The 22,543-nt window shown below is 41.3% G+C and overlaps 1 protein-coding gene and 2 long non-coding RNA genes across 8 annotated transcripts in view; 2 read left to right on the top strand and 1 right to left on the bottom strand.

Annotated features, from left to right (window-relative positions):
* Window positions 1-7: 7 nt before the first annotated feature.
* LOC123501932 lies at window positions 8-5,125 on the top strand. The gene is made up of 4 exons (XR_006673734.1): window positions 8-299; window positions 838-936; window positions 1,480-1,681; window positions 5,111-5,125. It is a non-coding gene; the product is annotated as an uncharacterized LOC123501932 (long non-coding RNA).
* Window positions 5,126-5,447: 322 nt separating this feature from the next.
* Window positions 5,448-22,543, top strand: part of LOC123501935 — a 27,841-nt gene continuing 10,745 nt past the window's right edge. Inside the window, exon 1 of the long non-coding RNA XR_006673737.1 lies at window positions 5,448-5,609. This is a non-coding gene — a long non-coding RNA (uncharacterized LOC123501935). The remainder of the gene's footprint in view (window positions 5,610-22,543) is intronic.
* The window catches only part of LOC123501925 (F-box DNA helicase 1-like), a 25,244-nt gene continuing 12,958 nt past the window's right edge, over window positions 10,258-22,543 (bottom strand). For 5 of the 6 annotated variants that reach the window (XM_045251009.1, XM_045251012.1, XM_045251013.1 and 2 more), the window contains 3 exons: window positions 17,267-18,214; window positions 11,298-11,395; window positions 10,258-11,086 (listed from right to left, as the gene is read on the bottom strand). In XM_045251009.1, the coding sequence (XP_045106944.1) occupies window positions 10,999-11,086; window positions 11,298-11,395; window positions 17,267-18,214 (1,134 nt within the window). In that variant the 3' untranslated portion in view covers window positions 10,258-10,998. The remainder of the gene's footprint in view (window positions 11,087-11,297; window positions 11,396-17,266; window positions 18,215-22,543) is intronic. The other variant, XM_045251014.1, reaches the window with a different exon arrangement.

The following is a 22,543-nucleotide window of genomic DNA, read 5'->3' as shown; positions in this document are numbered from 1 at the left end:
GTATATTGTATACTATTCCTTCCGTGTTGTGCAATGTGTATTAAATGTGATCGTGGCATCATGCATTAGCTGTAACAGTAGATTGCCATTATATCCCGATCAAGTCTCCAGCGAGGAGTGGCAACCAAGTCAGAGGCTGGGTTAATAGCGTGCAGGACGACGATGCACGAATGCATTCTGCAGTTCTTGCATTACGTCGATACTCTGTGGAGGCTATCAGTCCCACACCTTGCCAGACAGAATGAAGGTCCAGGTGGTGGTGGTGGCGTTGATGCTGATGTTGGCGGCTTTCGTGCAGGGTAAGGGTCCAAGGGATTAAGTTATTCTACATTCTTATTTCATTTTGCTTTCCTTGCTCGGGACCGTGACAAATTCAAACTTTTGCGGCGCACCTCCACTACTTCTCAAAGGTTTTGATTTAAGTAACATGAGGCTTTAAGGTTGTTTTTACTGTCCTAGTAGCAGATTAACAAGACAATATTCACAGTCCATGGGCACAAAGATGATTAGTCAGCTTATCATGAGTTATTTTTTTTCGGTTACGATGCTGAGCCATCGGTACATTACATATTGTTGTGGTGTTAACAATATCGACCATCACTCGAACATAAATAACCACACGATCTCTGATATTATAAAGGAATGTTAATACTTATAAGGCACATAAGTAATAACAACTAGAATAGTGAAAACACCCCCGAAAGCATTAATAAGTCATACTACTAGCTTATTGGTAATAGTGAGATAAGACTGAAGTGTTTGCGAGTGAGAGAGGAGAGAGGTGGTGTGATGTGATGGCCTTCCCGCTAACGCTCTTTGTCTCCCTCCTGGCGCCAGTGGAGGCCTGCGTGTCGGGTACCTTCTGGAATGATGGATGCAACTACTGCACCTGTATCAGAGGACAAACTGTGTGCTCCAAGAAATATTGTAGGGATGGTAAGTAGTGTGTGTGTGTGAGTGAATCAAAATGCTCTCATTACTACCGTGACGAGTATACACAAGGGTGAATAATGACAAATTGACAGATAAAGGTGAATAGATAGATGTACACCCATATTCTTAAAAAAATATATATTCCCTCACACAGACAATTAATTTCCTTAGCTACAGAGATGATCAAATATGTTTTCTCTCACTGATGCAGACCTTTTGTTACAAGACACCCCATCCCTCCCCAAGTCACGAATACGCTGTCGTGATAAGAGGTGGAAACTCGACAGATCTCATAAGGCTCCTAAAATTAATATCGCAGGCTTCTAAATCTGTGGCGCTTCACCTCTTTCCTTTGTATCTTGTAGTTTTTTTGGTAATTTTCTATCAGACTACTATATTGTAATTATCTACCTACGATTACTATTTTATTGTGTCATTCTATGTAGTTGTTTTGAATATTTTATAGCGGCGCCACATGATCACAATGCTGCGATGACTTCCCTTCATATTCAATCAATTCTAAAGTATGGCATTCATTCTCGGCAGTTAGTCGCAACCGTGGCAAGCGAGCTGAGCCTCACCGCTACCATCTTGAATAGAGAGCTGAGTTCAGGATGAAGCTGGCCCTTCCCTCTCTCCACCATCTGACGGGCCGGCACAGTGGAATAAATATGAGTGGAGACATCTTGGTTTTATTTACATTATTGGAGAGAGAGAGAGAGAGAGAGAGAGAGAGAGAGAGAGAGATGTAACTCCAGTTTTTACTAATTACGATATAAAAACTACTTTTTTTTGCCATCACCCTGGCATGGGTATTAGGCCATTTTATTATTATTTTACTATACCTTTTATTTCTTTTGATTATACTTATGTTCCTAATATTTACAATTTTTATTTAACGCCGTTATTTTTTTTTTTTTTTTTTTTTTTTTTAAGAAATATGACAATGCACTCACTTCAAATTTCATACACGCTTCATTCACTCAGGGATCCTACTCCTAACTCAAAACTAATGTCGCTTCATGCTTTCAAACTGGACGTGTCAATCAATCATTCGTGTCCGGTGTTTCTGAAGCAGCGAACGAAACACCGGAAGCTGACGGAAGAGGATTGAACCGATAGCAGTATTGTTTTTAATCACCACTTCAAATGCTGCGCGCGTGTGTGTGTGTGTTTGGGAATTTCCTAACCAATTTTATTTATTTTTTTTACCCCTCAATGCCAAGTTGCAAGTCACGTCTTTACCTGGCAGTTACGTAAGCTACCTGGAAAAACACGTACGGGGGTTACTCTGCCGTTGCTCAATACAGGATAATGGTGGTAAAAAACTGGCCCAGTGTCGGACACCGGACCCTGTGAACTCATGTGCGCTTGAGGCTATACCTGTCTTGGTAACTTGTTTTTCTTTTTTTCTTTTTTATAGTTTCGTCTTAATGTTTGGGTTGTTTTTTTTTAATGAGGCTGTAGGTATGTATGCTTGGTTAATGTGTGGAATAGTTGATCCTTATATCGATGTTTGTTTGGAGCTCCAGCTGTGACCGTCGTATGCAATGAATATCACTATTTAGACTCCATCATTCTTCCTCCTAGCACTGACTGGCGAGTGCACACTGTTTGTAGCTGCAAACTTGTCCATTCCTTACGTTCCTCGGTCCATTCCTGGAAAGATGAGATTTTCACGGCGACATGTGTAACAAGAAAGGCTTCTTGTGATTTGTATATCAAGGGTTCACAAAGGTATTTCAAGGGTTTACAGTTTTCAGGGGTTTATAGTTATCATTATCTTAAAGGTTTTCAAGGGATAAAGTTGGATAAGAAGATTTGGAAAGAAAACTACCATAATTGTTATTATTATTTTAAATATTATAAGTATTAAGATTTATACCATTATTATTATACACCGTGGTGTAGTGGGTAGCACACTCTGCTCACAACCGGGAGGGCCTGGTTCGAGTCCCGGGAGCGGCGAGGCAAATGGGCAAGCCTCTTAATGTGTGGCCCCTGTTCACCTAGCCGTAAATAGGTACGGGTTGTAACTGGAAGGGTTGTGGCCTCGCTTTCCCGGTGTTTGGAGTGTGCTGTGGTCTCAGTCCTACCCGAAGATCGGTCTATGAGCCTTGAGCTTGCACCGTATTGGGGAAGACTGGCTGGGTGACCAGCGGGCGACCGTGGTGGTGAATTATTATTATTATTATTGTTACGAATGTGTGTGTATGTGCATGTGTGTTTTGCGCGGGCTGGCTTTGTGAGTTGGCGCGGCGCGCGGGCCTGCGGGGGAGAGCATGTGCAAGGCGAGACGGTGAGAAGCACGCTCTGTAATTTTTTTTTTTTTTTTTTTTTTACGGTAAGGCCTATAGCGCCTGTAGGCACATTTGAAGAGTTTATGGGAAGCGCTGTTCAGCTTCCGCCCATTAGTGGCGCAGGCAATTTTATTTATAGTGGTACCCATATTAGGGCCCATATCACCGCCCAAGCTCATCTTGAGTTTAACCACCTAGAACCTGGGTATCATGGTGACAAGTAGGTAACTTTAATCCACTCGACAAATGGCAGTGTTTTAAGGCTGTACGTTTTGGGATTCGAACCTACGCGTGGACGTCTGCCTGCTGTTGTGGTCTGTTGTGCCCGCCCCTGGGAACGCCTGTGAGTGCCTGAGTGCCCTGTGTGTGTGTGTGTGTGTGGAGGCTGCCCTGTGATGTACTGTGAACTGAGGACTCAGTAAAGGACGTGAGTAAGCTGGTGTTTCTCTGTCCGGTGTTGCCCGCCATTACCCGCCATTGTGTGCCTCGTGCTCTGGTGTGCTCTTGACCCTTGACAACGAAGCTGACGCAGCCAGTCAAAGCTGATAACCAAGGCTGAGAAGGTAACGTACGTGGTGGGATTCGAACCTACGCGTGGACGTCTGCCTGCTGTTGTGGTCTGTTGTGCCCGCCCCTGGGAACGCCTGTGAGTGCCTGAGTGCCCTGTGTGTGTGTGTGTGTGTGTTTGGAGGCTGCCCTGTGATGTACTGTGAACTGAGGACTCAGTAAAGAACGTGAGTAAGCTGGTGTTTCTCTGTCCGGCGTTGCCACCCATTACCCGCCATTGTGTGCCTCGTGCTGGTGTGCTCTGGACCCTTGACAACGAAGCTGACGCAGCCAGTCAAAGCTGATAACCAAGGCTGAGAAGGTAACATTATTATCATTATCATAACTACCATTAGCTGCTAGTCTAAATACTACTGTTACTACCACACCTCCGCCTACATACTACTATCTCTTTTCTAATTACACACACACACACACACGTGTGTGTGGTTAGAGCGCTGCCGTGGCTTCACAAGCCAGAGGACCGGGGTTCGATTCCCCGGCCGGGTGGAGATATTTGGGTGTGTCTCCTTTCACGTGTAGCCCCTGTTCATCTAGCAGTGAGTAGGTTCGGGATGTAAATCGAGGAGTTGTGACCTTGTTGTCCCGGTGTGTGGTGTGTGCCTGGTCTCAGGCCTTTCCGAAGACCGGAAATAATGAGCTCTGAGCTCGTTCCGGAGGGTAACGTCTGGCTGTCTCGTCAGAGACTGCAGCAGATCAAACAGTGAAACACACACACACACACTCTAGGGGGCCGGGTTCGAGTCCCGGGTCGGCGAGACAAATGGTCAAGCCTCTTAATGTGTGGCCCCTGTTCACCTAGCAGTAAATAGGTACGGTATGTAACTCGAAGGGTTGTTGCCTCGCTTTCCCGGTGTGTGGAGTGTGTTGTGGCAAGGCCGCCTTGGTTGTGGTCTCGGTCCTACCCGAAGATCGGTCTATAAGCTCTGAGCTCGCTCCGTGCTGGGGAAGACTGGCTGGGTGACCAGGAGACGACCGAGGTGAATTACGTACGGTATAATCTCATTATTATTACTTTTTGCACTTTATATATATATATATATATATATATATATATATATATATATATATATATATATATATATATAGTTTTAGATAATAGTAGGACTAGATAGTAAAAAGCTTTAAATAATCAGAACTTTATTTAAAATATCCAAAAATATTGTTAATATATGACTGAATAAACAAGTGCTGTGCTTCAGTAAAATTGACCTTAAAAAAAAAAATAATATATATACACACACACACACACACACACACACACACACACACACACACACACACACACACATTTACATTATTGGAGAGAGAGAGAGAGATGTAACTCCAGTTTTTACTCATTACGATATAAAAACTACTTTTTTTTGCCATCACCCTGGCATGGGTATCAGGCCATTTTATTATTATTTTACTATACCTTTTATTTCTTTTGATTATACTTATGTTCCTAATATTTACAATTTTTATTTAACGCCGTTTTTTTTTTTTTTTTTTTTTTAAGAAATATGACAATGCACTCACTTCAAATTTCATACACGCTTCATTCACTCAGGGATCCTACTCCTAACTCAAAACTAATGTCGCTTCATGCTTTCAAACTGGACGTGTCAATCAATCATTCGTGTCCGGTGTTTCTGAAGCAGCGAACGAAACACCGGAAGCTGACGGAAGAGGATTGAACCGATAGCAGTATTGTCTGAGATGACGGCGGGAGCGCACGAACGAGAACCAGTGACCAAGTTTCAAAAATTCACGAAAACTGCCTAATTCTCCACACAGTAAGCGGAGGAAGGAATGACGAACATGTTGGTAAGTCAAATCTCTCTCTCTCTCTCTCTCTCTCTCTCTCTCTCTCTCTCTCGTTGCTGTCATGTGCTGTAGGCGGCAACACCACCACGCCATCATTTTAATCACCACTTCAAATGCTGCGCGCGTGTGTGTGTGTTTGGGAATTTCCAAACCAATTTTATTTATTTTTTTTTACACCTCAATGCCAAGTTGCAAGTCACGTCTTTACCTGGCAGTTACGTAAGCTACCTGGAAAAACACGTACGGGGGTTACTCTGCCATTGCTCAATACAGGATAATGGTGGTAAAAAACTGGCCCAGTGTCGGACACCGGACCCTGTGAACTCATGTGCGCTTGAGGCTATACCTGTCTTGGTAACTTGTTTTTCTTCTTTTTTTTTTTTTATAGTTTCGTCTTAATGTTTGGGTTGTTTTTTTTTTAATGAGGCTGTAGGTATGTATGCTTGGTTAATGTGTGGAATAGTTGATCCTTATATCGATGTTTGTTTGGAGCTCCAGCTGTGACCGTCGTATGCAATGAATATCACTATTTAGACTCCATCATTCTTCCTCCTAGCACTGACTGGCGAGTGCACACTGTTTGTAGCTGCAAACTTGTCCATTCCTTACGTTCCTCGGTCCATTCCTGGAAAGATGAGATTTTCACGGCGACATGTGTAACAAGAAAGGCTTCTTGTGATTTGTATATCAAGGGTTCACAAAGGTATTTCAAGGGTTTACAGTTTTCAGGGGTTTATAGTTATCATTATCTTAAAGGTTTTCAAGGGATAAAGTTGGATAAGAAGATTTGGAAAGAAAACTACCATAATTGTTATTATTATTTTAAATATTATAAGTATTAAGATTTATACCATTATTATTATACACCGTGGTGTAGTGGGTAGCACACTCTGCTCACAACCGGGAGGGCCCGGGTTCGAGTCCCGGGAGCGGCGAGGCAAATGGGCAAGCCTCTTAATGTGTGGCCCCTGTTCACCTAGCCGTAAATAGGTACGGGTTGTAACTGGAAGGGTTGTGGCCTCGCTTTCCCGGTGTTTGGAGTGTGCTGTGGTCTCAGTCCTACCCGAAGATCGGTCTATGAGCCTTGAGCTTGCACCGTATTGGGGAAGACTGGCTGGGTGACCAGCCGGCGACCGTGGTGGTGAATTATTATTATTATTATTGTTACGAATGTGTGTGTATGTGCATGTGTGTTTTGCGCGGGCTGGCTTTGTGAGTTGGCGCGGCGCGCGGGCCTGCGGGGGAGAGCATGTGCAAGGCGAGACGGTGAGAAGCACGCTCTGTAATTTTTTTTTTTTTTTTACGGTAAGGCCTATAGCGCCTGTAGGCACATTTGAAGAGTTTATGGGAAGCGCTGTTCAGCTTCCGCCCATTAGTGGCGCAGGCAATTTTATTTATAGTGGTACCCATATTAGGGCCCATATCACCGCCCAAGCTCATCTTGAGTTTAACCACCTAGAACCTGGGTATCATGGTGACAAGTAGGTAACTTTAATCCACTCGACAAATGGCAGTGTTTTAAGGCTGTACGTTTTGGGATTCGAACCTACGCGTGGACGTCTGCCTGCTGTTGTGGTCTGTTGTGCCCGCCCCTGGGAACGCCTGTGAGTGCCTGAGTGCCCTGTGTGTGTGTGTGTGTGTGTTTGGAGGCTGCCCTGTGATGTACTGTGAACTGAGGACTCAGTAAAGAACGTGAGTAAGCTGGTGTTTCTCTGTCCGGCGTTGCCACCCATTACCCGCCATTGTGTGCCTCGTGCTGGTGTGCTCTGGACCCTTGACAACGAAGCTGACGCAGCCAGTCAAAGCTGATAACCAAGGCTGAGAAGGTAACATTATTATCATTATCATAACGCCTACCATGTGTGTGTGTGTTTGGAGCTGCTGAGGACTCAGTAAAGAACGTGAGTAAGCTGGTGTTTCTCTGTCCGGCGTTGCCACTACTGTTACCTCGTACCCTTGACAACGACACCTCCGCCTACATACTATCTATCTTAGCTTTCTAAATACTACTGTTACTACACACACACACACACACACACACACACACACGTGTGTGTGGTTAGAGCGCTGCCGTGGCTTCACAAGCCAGAGGACCGGGGTTCGATTCCCCGGCCGGGTGGAGATATTTGGGTGTGTCTCCTTTCACGTGTAGCCCCTGTTCATCTAGCAGTGAGTAGGTTCGGGATGTAAATCGAGGAGTTGTGACCTTGTTGTCCCGGTGTGTGGTGTGTGCCTGGTCTCAGGCCTTTCCGAAGACCGGAAATAATGAGCTCTGAGCTCGTTCCGGAGGGTAACGTCTGGCTGTCTCGTCAGAGACTGCAGCAGATCAAACAGTGAAACACACACACACACACTCTAGGGGGCCGGGTTCGAGTCCCGGGTCGGCGAGACAAATGGTCAAGCCTCTTAATGTGTGGCCCCTGTTCACCTAGCAGTAAATAGGTACGGTATGTAACTCGAAGGGTTGTTGCCTCGCTTTCCCGGTGTGTGGAGTGTGTTGTGGCAAGGTCGCCTTGGTTGTAGTCTCGGTCCTACCCGAAGATCGGTCTATAAGCTCTGAGCTCGCTCCGTGCTGGGGAAGACTGGCTGGGTGACCAGGAGACGACCGAGGTGAATTACGTACGGTATAATCTCATTATTATTACTTTTTGCACTTTATATATATATATATATATATATATATATATATATATATATATATATATATATATATATATATATATAGTTTTAGATAATAGTAGGACTAGATAGTAAAAAGCTTTAAATAATCAGAACTTTATTTAAAATATCCAAAAATATTGTTAATATATGACTGAATAAACAAGTGCTGTGCTTCAGTAAAATTGACCTTAAAAAAAAAAAATAATATATATATATACACACACACACACACACACACACACACACACACACACACATTGAGATGGATAGAAAATTATTTGAGGGGGAGAGAAATAAGGCCGGTAGTTAAAAGATACGAAGTCCAAGTGGAAAGCAGTAGAAAGCGGAGTGCCACAAGGGTCGGTATTGGCACCAATACTTTTCATCATTTATATTAACGACATGCCAGAAGAAGTGAAAAGCTACATAAATCTGTTTGCAGATGATACGAAACTGTACAGAGTTATAAAGCAAAAGGAGGATTGTGAAATACTGCAAGAAGACCTAAATAAGATCTGGGAATGGAGTAAAAAGTGGGAAATGGAATTCAATGTGAACAAAAGCCATGTCATGGAAATGGGAAAGAGTGAAAGACGACCTGTGGGAATCTATAAGATGGGAGACGGAGTAGAACTAGAGAAAGTAAAAAAGGAAAAGGACTTAGAAGTGACGATTGAAGAAAACAATCAACCGGTAAGCCATATTGATAGAATTTTTAGAGTAACATATAATTTGCTAAGGAATATTGGAGTAGCATTTCACTACTTGGACAAAAAAATGATGAAATTAATAAGTACTATAATAAGACCCAGATTGGAATATGCAGGAGTAGTGTGGACCCCTCATAAAAAGAAACACAAAGTTGGAGAGACTACAAAAAATGGCTACAAGAATGGTTCCAGAATTTGAAGGGATGACATATGAGGAGAGACTAAAGGCTATGGATCTGCCAACCCTGGGACAAAGAAGGGAGAGAGGGTATCTGATACAAGTTTATAAATTGATCAACAGAATGGATCAAGTGGATAATGAGAAACTGATCCTGAGAGAAGAATATGACATTTGAAGCACAAGATCGCATAGTAAAAAGCTGAGAAAAGGAAGATGTCTGAGAGATGTTAAAAAATATAGTTTCCCGCAAAGATGTATTGAGACGTGGAACAGTTTAAATGAAGAAGTAGTGTCTGCAACGAGTGTGCATACTTTTAAAGTAAGATTGGATAAGTGTAGATATGGAGACGGGGCCACACGAGCATAAAGCCCAGGCCCTGTAAAACTACAACTAGGTAAATACACAAGTTGCAAAAGGCACAGCTAGGTTAGGTTAGACTTGGCTGGATAATGCAGCCTGACCTATCCCATCACACAATAGAGAAGAAAAATATACAAAATACATAATTGATGAAAAAAAAAAAAATAAATAAAGTAAAATTGATAAATTATTATATAAAAAAATTAAGTTAAATTAAAAACTGCATATTCCGCCTTTAGTACTTCACAAGAATTTTAGGAAACTTTAATGAGTATTTTTCACTGGGAATGGCCTAAATCATCACATCTCAAAGTGAGCTGCCTGCCTCTCCTCACAGACAAGCGGAACGGAAGCCAGAGGTAACGCTGCACGACACAGCTTACCACAACCAAAAATAGGACAGGAAAATATACATACATAGCCCACATACAAATTAAATAGAAAGTATGAAGTTGCCACAGATAAAAAGAAAGACAAAACAATGCAGAAATTCAATCTGGTTACATTTGCGATCCTGACACATGAGGCGGACCTTAAGCCTTCCCATAAAATCTGCTATTAAAACAGATATCCTTGATGTGACACGGAAATATTACTTTAATTGAAAGGCACTTGGCAAGCATATACATGGAGTGAAAGCCTCATGACATAAAACAGCCATATAATTAAAGTTAATCAATTACTCTTCAAAGAAATTCAATCATTCTCTCTTTCTCTCTCTCTCTCTCTCTCTCAAACAAAGCAATCATAAAATCTAGTAGGTTTTTAAATGTTATGAGTCTCACACACACACTGGAAAAATAATCACAAAATCTCACCAAAATAATCTCTCTCTCTTGACAAAAAATCACAAAATCTATGGAGTGTTTTCATTGTCCTTTTTCTTCCACTGCTCTCTCTTTCCTCCACATTTCCCTCCCTATGCTACTTCACTTCTTTCATTTACACCCACTATTACTAAATCACCAACTTCCTCACCTCACTAAGTAACATATGAATGAAAGCCCCATGGAGTAAGTACAGTACAAAGGCACAATTACCTTAAGTCAATTTTATCATTCTTTGGTATGCATTGCTCCTTGAGCAAATTTACCTAACATCCATCTCTCTCTCTCTCTCTCTCTCTCTCTCTCTCTCTCTCTCTCTCTCTCTCTCTCTCTCTCTCTCTCTCTCTCTTTCCAACCTCTTACTGTTTACTTATTTCTAGCCTTCCCTTCCTCCCTCCTGCTTTCCTTGAAGACTCAGTGATCAGGTTATGAGTCTTGAGTCATTAAGAATAAATTGAAATAAGAGTAAAGACTGATGGATGAGGATGAGAGGTGGGAATCATATATATATATATATATAATTAGCAGGTACGCAGCCACAGACAGGCTTGACGACTCCTTGCATCTTCCTTTACATTTTGGTCTAAGGCACACACATATACAAGGCAGCAGCAGGTCCCCTTTCCCTGCTGGGTTGCTGTGGAGTCCCCTAGGGCTGTCCTGATAACAGCATTAGCCTGGCACTGCTGGAGATGTCCATGTTGTCGTGTGGATGCAAAACCTTGACCAATGTTGTACTGTGAAGTGTGAGAGATAATAAGAGTTACTAATACCACATTTATAAGAATCTTTGTAATGCTGGTTATTAGAAAACATGAAACTGTTATTCTGAACCTATTTCCTTCCTTCTCCCCCCTCCCTCAAGCCTCCAAGCACATTAACTATAATGGAACACAGATTCTACATCCTGACCCAACCAACAACCATGCCACTGGGCCCTCCACTCACCTGCTGGCGGAAGTGTAGCGTCTGGGATTTGAGGAGCAGGTGTGGCACAGATATCCACCTTGCAGAAATCCACTTCCAGTCACACAAAGATCCATCATCTGTGGAGAAAGATTAAGCCAGTTAACTCGCACACTACTGACACTACTCCTACCACTATCCAAATTCACACACACTCACTCGCTCCTCTACAATGTGTCTGAGTTATGATGGAGCTCTGTTCCCATGACATGATGTAAATTGATACTTGCCATTAGTTGGAGCCAGCCTATGAAAGTACATGCACTATGTCACTCACACTCATATTTACTTTGTGCACTAATAATACCCACTCATCCATATAGACACACAGATTAAATCACTGCGCGTGCACACACACACACACACACATATGCATATGCTAGATATGTGAAAGAATAATAAAGAAACAATGGATAGAGTTCCTTGAAGACAAATTAATATCAAATAGCCAATTTGGTTTTAGAAAAAGACGGTCGTGTGTAACTAATTTATTGAGTTTCTATTCTAGAATAGAGTACAAGAGAGAGAGGGATGGGTTGGCTGTATTTATTTGGATTTAAAAAAAGGCGTTTGACAATGCCACATGCAAGATTACTATGGAAGTTAGAGGAGAAGGGTGGCTTAAAAGGAAGCACATTGAGATGGATAGAAAATTATTTGAGGGGGAGAGAAATAAGGACGGTAGTTAAAGATATGAAGTCCAAGTGGAGAGCAGTAGAAAGCGGAGTGCCACAGGGGTCAGTATTGGCACCAATACTTTTCCTAATTTATATTAACGACATTCCAGAAGGAGTGAAAAGCTACATAAATCTGTTTGCAGATGATACGAAACTGTGCAGAGTTATAAAGCAAAAGGAGGATTGTGAAATACTGCAAGAAGACCTAAATAAGATCTGGGAATGGAGTAAAAAGTGGGAAATGGAATTCAATGTGAACAAAAGCCGTCATAGAAATGGGAAAGAGTGAAAGACGACCCGTGGGAATCTATAAGATGGGAGATGGAGTAGAACTAGAGAAAGTAAAAAAGGAAAAGGCCTTAGGAGTGACGATGGAAGAAAACAATCAACTGGTAAGCTATATTGATAGAATTTTTAGAGAAACATATAATTTGCTAAGGAATATTGGAGTAGCATTTCACTACATGGACAAAGAAATTGATAAGTACCATAATAAGACCCAGTTTGGAATATGCAGGAGTTGTGTGGATCCCTCATAAAAAGAAACACATAAGGAAGTTGGAGAGACTACAAAAAATGGCAACAAGAATGGTTCCAGAATTTGAAGGGATGACATATGAGGAGAGACTAAAGGCTATGGATCTACCAACCATGGAACAAAGAAGGGCGAGAGGGTATCTGATACAAGTTTATAAATTGATCAATGGAATGGACCAAGTGGATAATGAGAAACTGATCCTGAGAGAAGAATGTGACATTCAAAGCACAAGATCGCATAGTAAAAAGCTGAGAAAAGGAAGATGTCTGAGAGATGTTAAAAATATAGTTTCCCACAAAGATGTATTGAGATGTGGAACAGTTTAAATGAAAAAGTAGTGTCTGCAACGGGTGTGCATACTTTTAAAGTAAGATTGGATAAGTGTAGATATGGAGACGGGGCCACACGAGCATAAACCCCAGGCCCTATAAAACTACAACTAGGTAAATACACACACACACACACACACACACACACACACGGGACATCGTCGATGGCGGAGGTGGTCGCTGAGCTCCAGAGCAATCATCTATAATTCTACAGTTACCATTGCCTAAGAGTAACCAAGGTGGGAAAGGAGCTGGTAATGTTTGTCCCGTCTCCATATAGTCATGTTAACTGTTGATTAGCAAAATAATGTCCAGTGAAGGTAAATATAAACTGTAGCCTGCGTTTGAGCCATCAGCTGGTTTGTTTACGTCTGCGCAACATGGCGGCCGTGAACTCGAAAGAGGAATCAGACTTCACAGGGTTTCAAGGAATAATGGAGAAGAGCGCTTATGTGAAGAAAATTCTGGAGTTAGAAGGTAAAATTGAAAAACTGTTTGAAAAGTATGAGGGCCTGGAAACGAGTTATGACAATGTAAAGAAAGACTGTGCCGATATGAAGAAGGAAAATGCAGCACTGAAAGAGGAAGTTAAGCTAATTAAAGTGAATTGCGAAAAATGTGGAGAATCTCTAGGAAAAGTGATGGAGAAGCAGGCTGAATGGAAAAAAAGTCAGGAAGTGGAAAGAAAGGAGGTAAATTACAAAGTTGCAAGTCTGGAAAAGGAAATCAAAGAGTCAGGGGAGAAAACTTTGGGCCTTGCTGAAATTATAGATCAACAGATCATAGAAGAGAAGATAGCTGAGAAAGTGGTGAAGGTTATTAAGTCAAATGAGACATTGGTGAGGGAAACTGTAGACAAAAAGAGATGTGTGGTGATATTTGGTGTGGAGGAGGATAAGACACCGAGTAAAATGGAGAGAGAGAAAACATAAAAAGGTGATAAATAATATCATTAATGTGGTGCAGGAGGAGGAAAAGACCTAGTACAAGAAATAGAGGACTTCCATAGAATTGGAAAGTTCACAAGAGAAGGTATGAGGCCAATAAGAATCAAACTTAAGTCACAAAAGGATGTAGATGAATTGGTGGAGAAGTCATGGAGGCTAGCCCAGCAGGAAACAACAAGGAAGATTTGGTTGAGAAGAGATCTCGGTGAAAAGGAAAGAGAAATGTTAAATGAGTTGAGAAAGGAGGCTTTGAAAAAAATGAAGAGAGGACAGAAGAGGAGAAGAAAGAGTTTTTCTGGAGAATCTTGGATATGAGACTGAGGAAGTGGTTCATAACCCAGAAAAGTACAGCAAGAAAGGACTAAAGAAACTTACATATGAGCGAAATGTAATGTATTCCAACATAAATGGAGTGATATCGGGATTTTAGAACTCAACGATTACTTGAGGGACAAGAACCCAGATATTGTGGGTCTTACTGAAACAAAACTGAGAGAGGAGAAGACCTGATGAAGGTTGGAGAAGGAAATATAACGTTTGGAAAAGAAATAGAGTAGGTAAGATGGGAGGAGGAGTGATGTTGCTGGTTAAAAAGATATAAAGGTGGATCAAGTGAAAAAGGTATGGGAAAGGCAGAAGTGCTAAAGATCAGAGCAGAAACTAATGAAGGAAAAAAGAGGCACTACATAGTGGTGTACGTACCACCTAAGACAAATGCATGGTCAGTACAGGAATATGAAGAAATGATAAGTGATACAGGAACATGTCTGGAAGAAATGTTGGGTGGCTGTGAACGAACTATAATGATGGGAGATTTTAATTGTAAAGAGGTGTGTTGGGAGGATCAGAGACAACATGGGGAAATACACTATTGACACTGGCAATGGAAAATGTGTTAACTCAGTGGGTCAAAGAAGATACTAGGTTTGGAGGAGAGGGAGCATCGTCAAGACTGGACTTGGTCTTTAGTACAGAGCCAATGGTCATTGAGGAGATGAGGGTGGAGTGCCCTTTAGCAAAGAGTGATCATGCAGTTTTGGAGTTCAAGGTGATAGACGAAGAGAAATCTAGAAGAAATGAAGAATATAAAGTGGGAAGATGGAATTATGCCAAGACAGATTTTGGAAACCTAAAGAAATTCTTTCAAGAGACAAATTGGATGAAATTCAAGAGTGCTAAGGAGCAAATGAAAAGTGGAAGGAATTTATAAAAATATACAAAGAAGGTGAGAAAAATTTGTACCAATAAGACAACATAGAGAAGTTGGAAAGCAGGACTGGTTTAACGATAGATGTGAAAAGGCTAGAACAAGAAAAGAGGATGCATGGAAGAGGTGGAGAAGGAAAAGACGGATTAAGCAGTGGGAAAGTTACAAAAGAGCAAGAAATGAATATGTGTTGATTAGAAGAGAAGAAAGAAAGAAACAAGAAAAGGATATAATTGATAAATGTAAAGACCAACCAAGGCTTTTTACAGACATGTGAACAACAACATCAAAAATAGAGAAAGTATTGAAAGTTTAGAAGTAAATGGAGTATGCAGTGAAGATCCCAGGAAATGGCAGAGGCTATGAATGGATGCTTTCGGAAGGTATTCACAAAGGAGACTGCTTTTGACAAACCACTGGTAATGGAACAGAAAGGGATTATGAAGGAGTTTCAAGTAACGGTGGAGGAGATCAAGAACATGATGGGGAGTTTAGAAGTGAGAAAAGCTGTGGGACCTGATGGGGTATCAGGATGGATTTTAAGAGAATGCAGGAGCAATTGGCAGAAAAAGTTTGTGAAGTAATTGATGCCTCATTAAGGGAAGGTGTAGTGCCCCAAGACTGGAAAAGAGCTAACATTGTCCCAATCTATAAATCAGGTAACAAGAGAGACCCATTGAACTATAGACCAGTGTCACTTACAAGTGTGGTAGCTAAGATGTGTGAGAGGGTGGTGAAGACTAGATGGACAGACTTCTTGGAGAAAAATGACATACTTTGTGAGTGTCAATTTGGTTTTAGGAAAGGGCGTTCATGCACGACAAACCTGATATGTTACTATTCGAGGGTGATAGATGTAATACAGGAAAGAGATGGTTGGGCTGATGGAATATATCTGGATTTAAAAAAGGCCTTTGATAAGGTACCACACCAGAGACTGATCTGGAAACTTGAAATGGTAGGAGGAGTGCATGGCAGTTTACTAAAATGGATGGAAGACTTTTGGTAGGAAGAGAAATGAGAACAATAATTAAGGACAGACCATCAGAATGGGGATTGGTGGAGAGTGGAGTTCCACAGGGATCAGTGTTGGCACCAGTAATGTTCGCAGTCTACATAAATGACATGGTGGATGGGGTGTCCAGTTATGTGAGCCTATTTGCAGACGATGCAAAATTGTTAAGAAAAGTGAGATGTGACAAAGATTGCGAACTACTCCAGGAAGACTTGGACAGAATATGGAAATGGAGCTGTACATGGCAAATGGAGTTCAACACGACAAAATGCAAGAAAATAGAGTTTGGCAAGAGTGAAAGAAGAATCAGGAGTATGTACAAGATAGGAAATGAAGACATAAAACCAGTCATGAAGAAAAAGACCTTGGGGTGACAATTACCAATGACCTATCGCCAGAGAGACATATAAACAAAATAATTGGAGAAGTATTGAACTTATTGAGGAACATAAGAGTGGCGTTCGTATATCTAGATGAAGAAATGATGAAGAAAATAATTACTGCAATGATAAGACCGAGGCTTGAATATGCAACAATACAGTGGGCTCCGAACTTAAAGAAACACATAAGGAAACTAGAGAAAGTACAGAGGGCTGCAACGAAAATGGTGCCTGACTTAAGAGATTTGACTTATGAAGACAGACTGAAAAGAATGCAACTTCCAACCCTGGAAAACAGAAGAGAAAGGGGAGACCTGATAGCAATATACAGAGTGATGATTGGCATGGAAAAATGGATAGGGAAGATCTGTGTATGTGGAATGGAAGAATGTCGAGAGGGCATGGGAAAAACTAAAATGGCCACTTATAGGAGAGATGTGAAAAATATAGCTTCCTCATAGAAGGGTGGAAGCATGGAATAGTTTAGACGTGGAAGTGGTCAACGCAAGGAATATTCATGATTTTAAGAAAAAGCTGGACATTAATAGATATGGAGACGGGACAACACGAGCATAGCTCTTTTCCCGTATGTTACAATTAGGTAAATACAATTAGGTAAATACACACACACACACACACACAGATAATGAAAAGTCAGTGTTTGAGGGATGTTAAAAAGTATAATTTTCCACATAGGATGGTGGACATCTGGAATGGATTGAGTGAAGAGATTGTAGCAGCAGCAAGTGCGCACAAATTTAAGGAAAACTTGGATAAATGTAGATATGGAGACAGGTCACTATGAGCCCCACTTGAACCCTGTAATATACAACTAGGTAAACAAACACATACACAAACCTTGGTAACAACAGGCTGCTTCCCATCCACAGCTCCAGCACAATAAACACACTGTCTGCCCTCTCCAACCTCACTGCCAGCCACCAGCACCTCCCTCTTCTCCCTGCACAGCCTCAGCACCTGCAGCATCACACTGTTCACTGTCAGGAACCTTTTGGCGCGGGTGACAGACACATACAACAAATTTATCTCATCTCTCAGCGTTGCACACTGTCTCCTATCATTGATGGTAGACAGGAAATCAGTGAGAAGTGGTCCGCCAAGCAGCACCACATGGTCCCACTCCAGACCCTTGGCTTTGTGGATGGTGGAGAAGGTGATGTCTGCCACATTGTGCAAGGAGGAACACCTCTTCTCCAGCAGCTGTATGTGGTGGGGCGTGCTGGAGCGACTGTACTCATACATCAGGATCTTATTGTACAGTTCATGGTCGTCCAGAGTGTCAGCGTAGTTTTTCAGTGTACGGACACTCTGAAATTTTGCCACTAGCTTGTTCTTGATGTGCAGACTCCCTGCTGTACCCCGACTGACCTCCACTTGGGAAAGCTTATAGATGTCCATGACTGTGTCCAAGCCGTACTTCTGCAGTCCACCAACAAACGCCATGGTCATGCTGGCAAAGGCGTCCTGCTGGCACATCTTCAGAGCCTGCTGGTACACCTCAAGGTTAGAGCGTCCCAGGAAGGCCGTGCGTCTGCTGCTGCTGGGTCTCAAGGCTTCTGAAGTGTTCATGGAGGCTACAAGAGTGTCCCTTTTGTTTCCTCCAACCAGGGTCTGCCTCTGTGTAGCATTGTTAAGGTCCAGCACACACTGAGCCACGTAGGACACCTCAGGCCCAAACCGGAAAGACTGGGTGAGATAGAAGGTGTGCGTTGACTCAACAGACTCGAGAGCGTTTACGGCGCCACGGAAGGAGTAGATCTGCTGGTGCGGGTCACCTACTATCACCTGTCAGGGAAGGTTTGAAATGTCTCATGAAGGAGTGACAAATAAGATGGAATGTAAAAGAAAATCACTGGTTCTAAATGACTGACTTAGTTAATTGGCTAAATAACTCACTAACTGGCTCAGTAATGCTGACAGCAAGGTTCAGTTTTGAGCTAAGTTAAGTTAAGTAAGCTTAGTTCTTATTAGGTTAGATAAGGTGAGGTCAGATAAGGTAAAGATAGACTAGGTTATATTAGGGGAAGGTTAAAATAGAGATAAGATAAGTCATGGTTATGGTAAGCAAGAGATAAGATGAGGTTACAGCATGGCAAGGTTAGGTTGTGTTAATTGGGAGTAAGATATGGTTGGGTTAGGAGTTAGCCAAGCAGGTTAAAGGATAACAGACAATATTATACCTCCAGTTTGTCACAGCCTTTCCAACAAAACCAAACTCATGATATTAACTGCTACCCTTTATCCCACATGGCCAACTCCTAACCTGACCATATCTTACTTCCAATTAACCTAACCAAACTTACCATACTGTAACTGAGGTGAGACTGATAAGCTAGAGGTAAGATAAGGTTACAGCAGGTATAAGGTAAGGCTGAGTTGGTAGGTGTTTATGGAGTGAAGGAAAGTGGTAATACTTTATGTTAGACTATGTTAAGTTAGATCAGGTGGAATTAAATTATAATTACAGGTAGATAACAGTACATGCAGAATGAGGCAGAGTTAAGGATTAGTATAGAATAGAAGTGAAGTGGCAATACCTTAGGCTAGGCTATGTTAGCTTAGATCATGTAAGATTAACATAATATAACATAAATAATAGGATAACAAAGGGCCACCAGGGCCCATCTAGGTTATCCTGTATCAGTCGCACAGCGACCTCGTCATCAGTACTTAAAGATACACTTACAAGTACACAATACATTATATACTAATTCTAAATATTTGGCCCATTAACAGGGGTAAGTCCTGCAGCGAAATCCTCTACAATTTGTGGTCCCCATACATGGGGATCATGTCTTGTTTAACTATAGTAAATTTCTTATAAAACTATCATGCAGCGCTATACATAATTATAAATCTAATAAATTTAAGTGCTTATCTAATCTGTTTTAAACATTGTCAAACTAGTGCTATTTACAACCGTCTCTGGCAATGCATTCCAGAAGTCTACCACCCTATGACTAAAGAAATATTTTCTTATATCTAACCTGCAGCCTTGCTTTCTAATCTTCCTGCCATGATTTCTAGTCCTACTTCCTCCTCTAAGGTAAAGAAAGATCTCACATCTATGTAGTTTGTATCTGAGAACATTTTAAATAACTCTATCATATCCTCTTATACATCTCCTCTCAAATGAAAACATGTTTAATTCCTTTAATCTATCTCTATACTCCAGGCGCTTTAATGCTGGTATCATCCTAGTTGCTCTTCTCTGAACTGCTTCTAACATGTTGATATCCTGCCTATAGTGGGGTGACCAGGCCTGTATGCAATACTCTAAATGGGGCCTAACATAGGAATTATATAAGCTACGCACCACTTCCTTACTTTTATAACTAACATTTCTATTTATAAAACCCAGGATCCTATTTGCCCTATTTCTTGCTTCTAAACATTGCTTTGAAAATTTCATAGTCCTGTCTATCACTACTCCTAAATCCTTTCCTTCCTCTACTGCCTCTAGCCAACATCCCTCCATCTCATAGTTAAAGTTTGTGTTGTCTTTACCTAAATGCATAACCTGACACTTTTAGAATTAAACTCCATCTGCCACCTGTCTGCCCATGCTATCAGCCTGTCCAGGTCTCGTTGTATTCTGTAATTGTCCTTTTCACCCTGTACTGCACATGCTATCTTAGTATCATCTGCAAACTTTGATACTTTGCTACTAATTCCTATATCTAAATCGTTAATGTACACCAAGAAAAGAAGAGGTCCTAGCACTGATCCTTGGGGTACCCCACTAACCACTTCCTTCCACTCAGACATTGCCCCATTTAATACTACTCTCTGTTTCCTATCAGAAAGCCATTCACTAATCCAATCAACTAACCTACCCCTATCCCATGTAGTCTCAATTTGTACACTAGCCTCCTATGCGGTACCTTATCAAACGCCTTGCTAAAATCTAGATATATAACATCTATGCTATTTCCATCATCTAACTCCTTGGTAATATATTCTAAGATATCGAGCAAATTTGTAAGACAGGACCTCCCTGATCTAAAGCCATGTTGGGTATCTCTAATTAATCTATTCTCATTTAAATGCTCCCAAATACTACCCTTAATGATTTTCTCTAGTATCTTACATACTATACTAGTTAAACTGATCGGTCTATAATTATTCGCATCATCCTTCCTACCTTTTTAAATATTGGAGTAACATTAGCTAACTTCCAGTCCTGAGGTATCTCAGCAAACCTAAGTGATCTTTCAAAGATTAACTTAAGTGCTTCAGAAATACTGTCTACACCCTCCCTAAGTACTCTGGCATGTAGCTCATCAGGACCACTAGCTTTCCTATCGTCTAGTTCAAGAATAAATTTCCTAATAATTCCCGGTTTTATATCAATATTTTCTAAAGCTCTTAAACTACTCGTCGCACTGTTTGTAACAGGATTTCCTATTCTTTCCTAGTAAATACTGAAGAAAATTGTTCATTCAATAATTCTACTATGTCTTCATTTTGATCCACTACTACACCATCTTTTCTGAGTGGTCCAATCCTATCCTTATTTCTTTTATCACTGACCTTGTAATAACTATATAATTTTTGGGATCTTTACTCCCAGCTCTAGCTAGTTTTATCTCTGCCTGCCTTTTACTTTTTTTATAACCTTACTCAAATCATCTCTGACCTGTCTGTACCTAATCAAATCTACATCTTCCCACTTTTCTGCAACTCTCTGTATGCCCTCTTCTTCTCTCTGATCTGGCTACCTATCTCATGAGTCCACCATAATGGCTTCCTGTTTCTCTGCCTTATATCTTTGTAAGGGATACACTGCATCACTATACCCTTTACTACAACCTTAAAAATATCCCACATCTCCTGTGCAGTTTTATTTCCAAAACTATCTTCCCAGTTTACCTCTCCTAATAACTGACGTAACCTACCATAATTGCCTTTCTGATAGTTTGGGACTCTAGTCTTATTCACTATATTATCCCTACTGGAATTAATGATAAATCTAATTATATGATGGTCACTGTTTGCTAAAGTCTCTCCTACCTCAACTTCCTTTAAACAATGCTCAATATTTGTTAGTACTATGTCTAAAACCTTCCTCCCCCTAGTAGGTTTATCTACCATCTGCACTAAATAGTTATCCTGAAAACTTTCCATAAACTTATTTTCACTAGCATCTCCTACCATCCTCTCCCAGTTTACTGACTTAAGATTAAAATCCCTAAGATAATTGTCTGACTAGTACACCCCTATTTATCTCATCTACCATAAGGTTGTCTACATCTGCTGACTGGTTAGGTGGTCTATAAAAGCTCCTACTCTAATAACCTTACTTTTGTTTACTCTAACATCCAGCCATAAGGACTCTACTCTGTTATCTACCTTAATACCATTAACCTGACTGGAAATGAAGGATTTTTTACATAAATAACTACTCCTCCACCTATCCTACCAATTCTCTGGTGTAAATACATAATGTATCCATCTACTTCATATTCTTTCCTATTTTCCTAAACTTTTCCTCATTTACCCATGCCTCTGTGACACATACAACATCTAAGTCCTCCTCAACTATATAACTAGATAACTCGTCCTTCTTGTTCCTAAGACTCCTGGCATTTACATAAAAACATTTAAGTCCTGCTACCTTCCTAGATGCTGTCTCCTTATTTGGAATCCTAATCTTATTCTCTCCTATTTGCACCTGGAAATCTTTCCTAATCTTTTCACTATCTCTGTTTATCCTATCTAATTTATGTCTAGCATCTTTCTTCTGGAATGCATTTGCTACCTCACCCCCTACACTCCATCCCAACTCCCCCCTCCAGACATCCACTCAGCACATCCACACCCTTCCTACTCAGATGCACACCATCCCTAACATACAAATCCCTTCGCCCATAGAACCTATCCCATACATCCACAAAGCTGACACCCACATCCTTACACATCACACCAATGGCTCTAGACAACCATTCCCTGCTAACATACACACGAGGCAAGATTCCTGACACTACACACCTCCTACCACTCTCCCTTATCTTGCCTAACATTTCCCGAAAACTTGCCACTAACTCCTCCGACCCACCTGCTCTGGCATCGTTCCCACCTACGTGCAAAACTACTACACCCTCCCTCTCCATC

The sequence above is a fragment of the Portunus trituberculatus genome, chromosome 10 (assembly GCF_017591435.1).
Source record: "Portunus trituberculatus isolate SZX2019 chromosome 10, ASM1759143v1, whole genome shotgun sequence".
Classification (NCBI taxonomy): Eukaryota; Metazoa; Arthropoda; class Malacostraca; order Decapoda; family Portunidae; genus Portunus; species Portunus trituberculatus.
This window is presented reverse-complemented; position numbering and strand designations above follow the sequence as displayed.